The 10642-nt window shown below is 39.1% G+C and overlaps 1 protein-coding gene across 1 annotated transcript; it reads right to left on the bottom strand.

Moving 5' to 3' along the window:
- Positions 1-1457: 1457 nt before the first annotated feature.
- On the bottom strand, positions 1458-9864 carry LOC135552285 (C-type lectin domain family 4 member E-like). Its single transcript, XM_064983816.1, has 6 exons — positions 9666-9864; positions 8601-8681; positions 8105-8227; positions 7030-7653; positions 6027-6157; positions 1458-5830 (listed from the first exon to the last, which is right to left on the bottom strand). Exons 4-6 carry the CDS (start codon positions 7264-7266, stop codon positions 5641-5643), a joined length of 558 nt encoding a protein of 185 aa, XP_064839888.1. The 5' UTR covers positions 7267-7653; positions 8105-8227; positions 8601-8681; positions 9666-9864; the 3' UTR covers positions 1458-5640.
- Between the last annotated feature and the right edge of the window lie 778 nt (positions 9865-10642).

Raw genomic sequence — 10642 nt, 5'->3', positions numbered from 1 at the left:
TGTGTAAGGGCTATTTGACCAAGAAGGAGAGTGATGGAGTGCAACATCAGATGACCTTCACAATCACCCGACCTCAACCCAATTGAGATTGTTTGGGATGTGAAAGAAAAGCAGCCAACAAGTGCTAAGCATATGTGGGAACTCCTTCAAGACTGTTGGAAAAGCATACTAGGTGAAGCTGGTTGAGATAATGCCAACAGTGTGTAAAGGTGTCATCAAGGCAAAGGGTGGCTACTTTGAAAAATCTCAAATCTATTTTGATTTGTTTAACACCTTTTTAGTTACTATATGATTCCAGATGTGTTATTTCACAGTTTTGATGTTTTCACTATAATTATGCAAATCAAATCAACTTTATTTGTCACATGTGCCAAAAACAACAAGTGTAGACCTTACCGAGGAATGCTTACTTACAAGCCTTTAACCAACAGTACAGTTCCAGAAGAGTTAAGAAAATATTTACCAAATAAACTAAGCTGTTAAGGAGCCTTTTGGTCCTAGACTTGGCGCTCCGGTTCCGCTTGCCGTGCGGTAACAGAGTACACAGTCTATGACTTGGGTGACTGGAGTAAATTTTATGGGCTTTCCTCTGATTCAATCTTAATCCTGTATTGACGCTTTGCTTGTTTTATGGTTCGTCTGAGGGCATAGCGGGATTTCTTTAAGCGTCCAGATTAATGTCCCACTCCTTGAAAGCGGCAGCTGTAGCCTCTAGCTCAATGCGGATGTTGACTGAAATCCAAGGCTTCTGGATGGGATATGTGCATACGGTCACTGTGGGGACGATGTCGTTGATGCACTTATTGATGAAGCCGATGACTGAGGTGGTATACTCCTCAATGCCATTGGATGAATTCCCGAAACATATTCCAGTCTTTGCTCGCAAAACAGTCCTGTAGCGTACTTCCTGCTTTAGTTTTTCCTTGTAAGCAGGAATCAGGAGGATATGTAATTATGGTCAGATTTTTCAAATGGAGTGCTGGCGAGAGCTTTGTATGCATCTCTGTGTGTGGAGTAAAGGTGGTCTAGAGTTTTTTCCCCTCTGGTTGCACATGTGACATGCCGGGGTAAAAATTTGGTAAAACTGATTTATGTTTGCCTGCATTAAAGTCCCCGGCCACTAGGAGCGCCGCTTTAGGATAAGCATTTTCCTGTTTGCTTATGGCCTTATAGAGTTGGTTGAGTGCGTTCTGTAGTGGTAAATAGATGGCTACAAATAATATAAACTCTCACTGTCAACTGTGCTTATTTTCAGCAAACTTAACGTGTAAAAATTTGTATGAAAATAACAAGATTCAACAACTGAGACATAAACTGAACAAGTTCCACAGACATGTTACAAACAGAAATTGAATAATGTGTCCCTGAACAAAGCCCCCCCCCTTTGTTCAGGGACACATTATTCCAGTTTGTGCCCAGATACTGACTGTTACTTTTGAATTTGACCCCCCCCCCGGTCAAAATCAAAAGTAACAGTCAGTATCTGGTGTGGCCACCAGCTGCATTAAGTACTGCAGTGCATCTCCTCCTCATGGACTGCACCAGATTTGCCAGTTCTTGCTGTGAGATGTTAACCTGCTCTTCCACCAAGGCATCTGCAAGTTCCCGGACATTTCTGGGGGGAATGGCTCACCCTCATCCTCCGATCCAACAGGTCCCAGATGTGCTCAATGGGATTGAGATTTGGGCTCTTCGCTGGCAATAGCAGAACACTGACATTCCTGTCTTGCAGGAAATCACGCACAGACCGAGCAGTATGGCAAGTGGCATTGTCATACTGGAGGGTCATGTCAGGATGAGCCTGCAGGAAGGGTACCGCATGAGGGAGGAGGATGTATTCCCTGTAACACACAGCGTTGAGATTGCCTGCAATGACAAGCTCAGTCCAATGATGCTGTGACACACCGCCCCAGACCATGACGGACCCTCCACTTCCAAATCGATCCCGCTCCAGCGTACAGGCCTCGGTGTAACGCTCATTCCTTCGACGATAAGCGCAAATCCGACCATCACCCCTGGTGAGACAAGACCGCGACTCGTCAGTGAAGACCACTTTTTGCCAGTCCTGTCTGGTCCAGCGACGGTGGGTTTGTGCCCATAGGCAACGTTGTTGCCTGTGATGTCTGCTGAGGACCTGCCTTTCCACAGGCCTCAACATCAACAAGCCCACAGTCCAGCCTCTCTCGGCCTATTGCGGACAGTCTGAGCACTGATGGAGGGATTGTGCATTCCTGGTGTAACTTGGGCACCTGTGCATGTGTTGTTGCACGTGGTCTGCCACTGCGAGGAAAATCAGCGGTCCTTCCTGTCTCCCTGTAGTGCTGTCTTAGGCGTCTCACAGTATGGACATTGCATTTTATTGCCCTGGCCACATCTGCAGTCCTCATGCCTCCTTGCAGCATGCCTAAGGCACATTCAGGCAGATGAGCAGGGACCATGGGCATTTGTCTTTTGGTGTTTTTCAGAGTCAGTAGAAAGGCCTCTTTCGTGTCCCAAGTTTTCATAACTGTGACCTTAATTACCTACCGTCTGTAAGCTGTTAGTGTCTTAACGATCGTTCCACAGGTGCATGTTCATTAATTGTTTATGGTTCAATGAACACACATGGGAAACAGTGTTTAAACCCTTTACAATGAAGATCTGTAAAGTTATTTGGATTTTTACCAATTATCTTTGAAAGACAGGGTCCTGAAAAAGGGACGTTTCTTTTTTTGCTGAGTTTAGATGAGAACTCTCTTGGTAGATGGTGTTGTCTACAGCTTATCATAAGGTACTCTGCCTCAGGCGAGCAATACGTCAATACCTCTATAATATTAGACATCGGGCACCAGATGTTATACACAAATAGACACACACACCCACCCCTCGTCTTACCCGTAGCTTCTCTGTTCTGCGGATGCATGGTCCTGCTCCCGGGAAAGCAGTATATCCTTCTCGTCGGACTCGTTACTTGACACCCCATCCCGGATCCGGGAGCGTAATCATCGACTGACACTAATTAGCATAACGCAACGGACATAAATATTACTAGAAAATATTACCTATTCATGAAAATCACAAGTGAAATATATTGAGACACAGCTTAGCCTTTTGTTAATCACCCTGTCATCTCAGATTTTCAAAATATGCTTTACAGCCAAAGCAAGACAAGCATTTGTGTAAGTTTATCGATAGCCTAGCATAGCATTATGTCCGGCTAGCAGCAGGTAACTTGTTCACGAAAATCAGAAAAGCAATCAAATTAAATCATTTACCTTTGATGAGCTTCGGATGTTTTCACTCACGAGACTCCCAGTTAGATAGCCAATGTTCATTTTTTCCAAAAATCTTATTTTTGTAGGCGAAAAATGCTCGGTTTGTTCTTCACATTTGGCTGAGAAATCGACCGGAAATTGCGGTCACGACAACGCCAAAAAATATTGCAAATTAGCTCCATAATATCGACAGAAACATGACAAACGTTGTTTATAATCAATCCTCAAGGTGTTTTTCAAATATCTATTCAATAATATATTCACCTGGACAATTGGTTTTTCAGTAGGACCGATTGGAAAAATGGCTACCTCTGTACTTTACGCGAGAATCACTCTCAGAGCCATCAGGTGACCACTTACACAATGTAGCCGCTTACGGGTATTCTTCAACATAAAGGCGTAAAACTACGTCACAATGCTGTAGACACCTTGGGGAATACGTAGAAAAAGTAATCTGGTTGATAGCCCATTCACTGCTCAATAGGGACGCATTGGAACGCAGAGCTTTCAAAACATGAGGCACTTCCGGATTGGATTTTTCTCAGGCTTTCGCCTGCAATATCAGTTCTGTTATACTCACAGACAATATTTTTACAGTTTTGGAAACTTTAGAGTGTTTTCTATCCTAAGCTGTCAATTATATGCATTTTCTAGCATCTTGTCCTGACAAAATATCCTGTTTACTTTGGGAACGTTATTTTTCCAAAAATGAAAATACTGCCCCCTAGTCACAAGAGGTTTTAAAGGAAAAAAGCTTCTTCCAGTTCAAGGTGAGTAATCGCTGTTCTGATGTCCAGAAGTTATTTTCGGTCATAAGAGACGGTAGCAGCAACATTATGTACAAAATAAGTTTTTTTTTTAAAGTTACAAATGACGCAAAAAAAACTATCAAAATAGCACAGTTGGTTAGGAGTCCGTTAAACATCAGCCATCCTCTTCGGTCGACCTTTTTCAGAAATGTAGAATGTACAAATAAAGTACAAATATAGTACAAATAAAGATGGCACACTTTTTGGTGAGCAAGCGCTACCAAAAACATTGAGAGGAGATGTTGAAGTGTGCCATTCACAGGTAGGTAATTAGAGCTTGTTGAGCTTCCAACCGTAGTAATCTCGGACACCCAGCTCATCTGTCCAAGAGATTACAACCTTTTGACAGTTTATACTAAATTGGATGGAGCTGAGAAGAAACTAAACACTAAATTGGTGTTTAGTAACAAACATGGTAACAAGTATTTGTTGTGAATCCTCTGTAATTACAGAATGCAATTACCATCAATTACATGTTGTTATTACAGTGCAACTATGAGTTATTACAAATTAACTACAATATTTGTTAGTGTAATTACACATTTATTATACTGTAATACGGACCCCTTAAAATGAAGTCTTAGCAAAATAAATTGTAATGTACAGGGTGGCGAAAGTTCAAGGTGATACGCTTGATGCTACTACAGAAAAAATATTGAGGGTCTTATTTTGGTGGTATAATGATCAATGCTTGGCTGTCATTTGACAAATAAAATATATCTCACTCTTTTGTCCATAATAATTGGCTATATAGTGCACACGCCAATGCTAGAGTGGGCACATTTGCTAAAACACGTTTTTTTCTTCACAAAACCATCAGTAGTGGTGAAAATACTACAGAACTCCATTTAACTTGTATTTTATATTTGGGAATGGGAATTTAACCACAACAGTTATTTTATGTTCACTAGGTCATCACACACACACAGCATTTTATCCACAACATGTTATTTTGATGGAAACATCTCTGGTGGGAAAATGCGCATACTATTTTTATGCCAATTGTTTTTATATTCGCATGAACATCTGTCACCAATTGGACAGAAACCTAACTACTATGATCAATGGACTAATGAAATAAATACCAAAAGATAGTTTCGGGGTGGAGTTGTTCTTTAATAAAGAAAATGCTGAACTGAAAATATCTGACATGTTTTTTGTTAGGCTCAGTTGTAGATTTGGCTTGTTTTACATTATAGCATAAAACACATAAAGCATAAACATATTGTTGATAACAAGCAGTCTGTAAACATCAGCAGTAAGCTACTGTAATACATTTACCAACACAGTTTATCCTCACTTCTTATTATAAATGTCAGCAAAAAGAAACGTAAAGATACTTTTATGTTCATAGCAAAATACAATACTTTTTTTTAGTTTCACACAGATACTGTATCACAGGGGCGCAACTTTGGTTTTAGAAGTGGGAGGGACATAAGGTATTTTTTAATTTGATTTTATCCGGTTCGGATAAACACTTCAAACAGACTACCCGACTGCTCGGACGCATCCACGGTTCTAAAGCCTGTTTTGTATCACATTCCAATGATAAAACTGGGGAGGACAAATATGAAATTTCAGAATAATATTTTCTCACATATTCTTCTGTGAGACCAAGCACAGTTGACATCAAACCAACTCTTGATATCATGAGTACCATCTTTTTCTCCCATTCTAGCACAGTCTTCACCGTCTGGATTTTTTCTTTCCTCGTCTCCTTGCCAGTTGTCAGGCTCTTTCTTGCCATTTTGGGAAGCAAACCAGAAGCTACAGAGGAATTACATTATAATTAATTCAGCCATCCATGTCCTCATATTAACTGCATTGATTGGGAATCATCATTTCACCTGTATTTTTGTGTTTTGTCAATTATGAGAACACATCACAATACTCTAATGCTGTAGAAACAATACTGAATGATCATGCTTTTGTAAATGTATTACTATTCAAAATAACTTCTGACCTGTTATTTGAATCTAGAGGTGTGTCGTCCACCCATAACCACTTTCCCTCTTCTTTTTGGTCTGTCAGTCCGATCCAGAACTTGTCTTCACCACCACTCATTATAGCACCAACTTTCTTATCTAAGATTGTCTTCACCAGGAACATTGATTGACAAATTATATAGAGTGCTACAATGGGTTAAATGGATAGTTCACCCAAATGTTGCCTTACACTAATAGATAGCAGTCTATGGACTAGTCGAGTACATCCAAGAACAGTAATCCACACTTTTGTGGAACCTAAAGCTCAATGACTAAAAAGTGTTTTAATTTGATTGGTTTTGGTTATGAAATGCTAAAATTAGCGGTTGGTGACAACAGGGAAAGGGGGATAACTAGTCAGTTGTACAACTGAATGCATTCAACTGAAATGTGTCTTCCGCATTTAACCCAACCCCTCTGAATCAGTGAGGTGCGGGGGGCTGCCATAATCGACATCAAAGTCGTCGCCGCCCGGCTAACAGTGGGTTAACTGCCTTGCTCAGGGGCAGAATGACAGATATTTACCTTGTCAGCTCAGGGATTCGATCCAGCAACCTTTCGGTTACTGGCCCAACGCTGTAACCACTAAAACCGAGGTATACAAAACAAAAGCGTGCTTTGCAGTCTCTCCTTGTCCATAGACTCATTTCAGTTTTGCCTTATAAGGCAAAAAATACAAAATTATGTAATTGGTTGAATTATCTTTTTAAATACAGTCAAACATGGTGTACTTTAATTTTTGTAGATTGCGTGTTTAATTGCATGTGCTTTATAGCTGTTTTTTTCTCATTAGATTGACATGGTACTGAGATCTCATAATAAAATGTAAAGCACTTTCAAATCTTATAAACCCATTGGCTCAATCTGTAATTTGTGGATACAAAATCTATTGCCCGACCACAGCCTTAATGAATGAAAGATAATATGGAAGGACAGAGGCAATGTATAATTTAATTCCCATTCAATAGTCATGATAACTACCTGCTCATAATGGCTGTCTATGATGACCAGCTGTCCTCCCATGGAGACACATTTATCCTGACTCTCAACCCAGGTCAGACTATCATTGGAAAAATAATAGCAGTTTTTCCCGTGACACATCCAAATCATGAGCACATATTGGATGCTCATCCTCTGTGGAGGGAGGGAACAGAAATAACCTGGTGATATATAAGTATTTGTCAATAGTCCCTTATCAAAATCAAGTATTTGTAACATACTATATGAATAATTATTTTGTATTTTTTTTTATCTTACTGATTGTATAAGATCCATACTGACATGAAAACACATTGATTTACTATGCATACACTTAGCCTCAGCCTAAGTGGGATAAGAAAAAAGCAGAAATAGACTGAAACCGAGGCATTAAAATTAGGTTTGAAGTGACTTCCATTTTCTTTTCTTTTTTACCATGGAATTTCTTATAGTAATTCCAATTCCTTAATGGAGTTCATTCTATGATATAAAACATAGGCCTATGTAACAAAGCACTTTTTTGGAATGACTGAATCTTGTGCCACTATTTATTTGGACATGCTCGCATAGTACCTGTGATCTTACAGCAAGTTCTCTGCACAATCAATTCTTGATTATGTTTCAAAACTGTTGAGAAAAAAGAAAAAACCCAGTCACATTTTGTACTCAGACTTCCCCTTCTCTCTTCTGGTTAAAACAGATGTTACATTTTTGCATTGTGACATCAATCATTTCCTCATAACTGAGAGGGTAAAGCCCATACGCTATGGACTTTTTATAGGGATGAAAACGTCAATGGAAATGTACTGTTTAGTATTCATCTTAGCATGAGTCATATGATCCAAAATTCACCTGCTGTAAGATTATTTTCAATCAAATGTTTGAGATTTTGAAGAGCGCTGCACTGGGTTTGTGGGCTAGTTGTATCAGTGTGAAAAAGACACATTTGAAATGTACAGTAATGAGTTTGACCCAACTTTCCTGTAGCTATCCTATCCCGCCTCATATGTGAACAGCCAGTTTGGGGACTCCTGCTCCTACTCTGGACTCCACTATGGGTCTACTCTATAGTACTTACAGAGAACCCCAAGTCCAATGACTGCACCCATCAGAAGAACACAGAGAGTCACCAGAACAACTCTGACAGGGTCATATCCACTTGGTTTGACCTTTGACCCCTCCTGAGAATCAGGGTCACCAGCTGAGGGGACAGAGAGAGAGAATATGAATCAGACTCCCATCAACTTCCTACTTAGTTTTATTGTATGGTAGACATGAACTCATCAAAACATGAAGAAAATGTATAATTCGTGGAACAAGGAACATGGTTTTTGAGGCTATGGAGACAAGTATGATGAAAAATCTAAATTAGATTCTGTTCTGCATGCTGTCAACTCTTTTTCTCACCCATATGTGGTTTCCTGAAAGAAAATGTCCTCGTTGTTTTGCCTTGCTTGAAATTTGCACAGACTTCATCTGACCCACACAACCACGCACACATTCACCACACTCACTCACGCACACACACGTAATAACACACGCAGGCACTCACCCACACACCCACACACACTTACCATTTGGGTCGATAGATGGCTGGTTGCATCTGGTTCTGGAAATTTCAGAGTGTGTGGTATCATTCACTGTGGATGCTGTTGCTGAAATGTAACCATGAAAGTATGAGAATAAGACAAAACTCAACTCATCACATTGGCTGTTCAAGAACAAGCATTTTTGACACTCAATTTGTTAATGTAAAAGAATTGGCACAGATCACTGATAAAGCATGAGGCCTGCTTAAAAATGTTTATGCCAACCGGCTAAAAATAGGTTTCTTGAAAACCCTTTTAATATACCTACAAAGTAGTAATTGAAATCCCTAATATCTCTTTGTGATGTAACCCACTGGGCAAAAACGGGTTGAATCAACGTTGTTTCCACGTCATTTCAACCAAATAAGTCAGTGTGTTGACATTAAATTAACGTGGAAAACTGATTGAATTTGCAAAAAGTCATCAATGTGAGGGCATTTTCTCTCTTTTTAACCCAACTTTTAACCTAAACCCAATGACACGGTTAGTTGACAACTAAACCAAATGTAAATCAAAACTAGACGTTGAACTGTCATCTGTGCTCAGTGGAAAGTCATTTTTGTCTTAGTGAACATGTTTTGAAAAAGGTTAACAATATACGTTGTTAAATAAAGTCAATACGGCATTAATATAATTTCAGAATCATCTGGAAATTGAGAATGTGGTTCTCGTCTCTGAGAGGTGGGGCTGGATGACCATGAGATAAAAATGATAGCTTTAACCATGTTTTGAAGATATACAGTGTTTGTTTACAATTACATTGTGTACAAACAATGTTGTACAACAAGCTTACATTTGGGGTTCTGATGGGATAATACAGTTGAACTAAGCTCATGAGGCATTTAGAAGTAATATTCTTCAAGAACAAATGTCTATATATCATTAATATAAAAGTCATAAAATGGATTTACCAATCGCAGATTGCCTCTTTAACATTAGATAGATATTTATGCAGGTAGATGCTTTTTGTTGAACATTCTTCACAGCCTGAGCATACAGCATGTCTATAAACAAACATTTTTTGGTGACAGATTTTAGATTAATACATACCACAATTTTTTCCTTCAGTCCTTTGTTGCTTTTTGAACTTTACATCAGCATAGACTATTCCTTCAGACATAATTAGCTATTGCAATTGTCTGTCTTTCAGTGCTGCGAGATGGTCACTGATCCTCAACACTGCTACCAGGCACGTATTTACATCAATCCAAAACGGACATTTATTCTGTGTGATGGGAACTGAGAGAATGAATATGTTGAAAACAGCAGCAAAAAAGTTTTGCAATGACACTTCTCTTTCTCTATTTTGGGCATTCATTCTCAACCAACAAACTAATATGTTAGCTATCACTATTAATTAATAAATAGTAGTTCTACTCCTATCATTGGTCATCCATTACATTCACACCGTTCAATCTCTCATTGACATGTAGCTGAACTACATGAGACATTGGAATCTTATAAGTTTGATTAATAGTATGTTTCTCTTGTTTGCTTCTAAAAGCTCTTAGTTTAGATAACTACTGTGGTTTTATTAGAAGTCTGTTGGTTTTCTTGTTAGTTGGAAAATTATTATTTGAGCAACCTTTAATTAGGGGTTTGCCTACAAAGACAGATGTGCCATTTATATTGTATTACAGCGTTAAAAGTATCTACATGAATGCTTGCTCATTAGAGACAAAATAAGAATATCAAGTTTGGTGCGAACATTTCCTCAAGTCAAATGTCCTGGACTGGTACCTCGATGACATGATGATGATACTGTGTGGACATTATGACAACTCTGTATTTCCATCTATTCCGTCATTCCATTTTTACCATCTAATCAGCCCTGTCTTAATTTGATATGAATTTGATAATGTAATGACTGATCTCCCAGTGTAGTATGCATAAACAGTGTTTGTGCTATTAGGGATCCTTGGGACATCCCTACCCTAAACTCTAACCTTAACCCCTACCCTAACCATAACCATAACCATAACCCCTACTTAACATAACCATTTAAATTGAATTGACATAAGAGTTGG

The sequence above is a fragment of the Oncorhynchus masou genome, chromosome 13 (genome assembly GCF_036934945.1).
Source record: "Oncorhynchus masou masou isolate Uvic2021 chromosome 13, UVic_Omas_1.1, whole genome shotgun sequence".
Lineage (NCBI taxonomy): Eukaryota > Metazoa > Chordata > Actinopteri > Salmoniformes > Salmonidae > Oncorhynchus > Oncorhynchus masou.
Note: the sequence above shows the minus strand (reverse complement) of the source record. Positions and strands in the feature narration are given on the sequence as shown.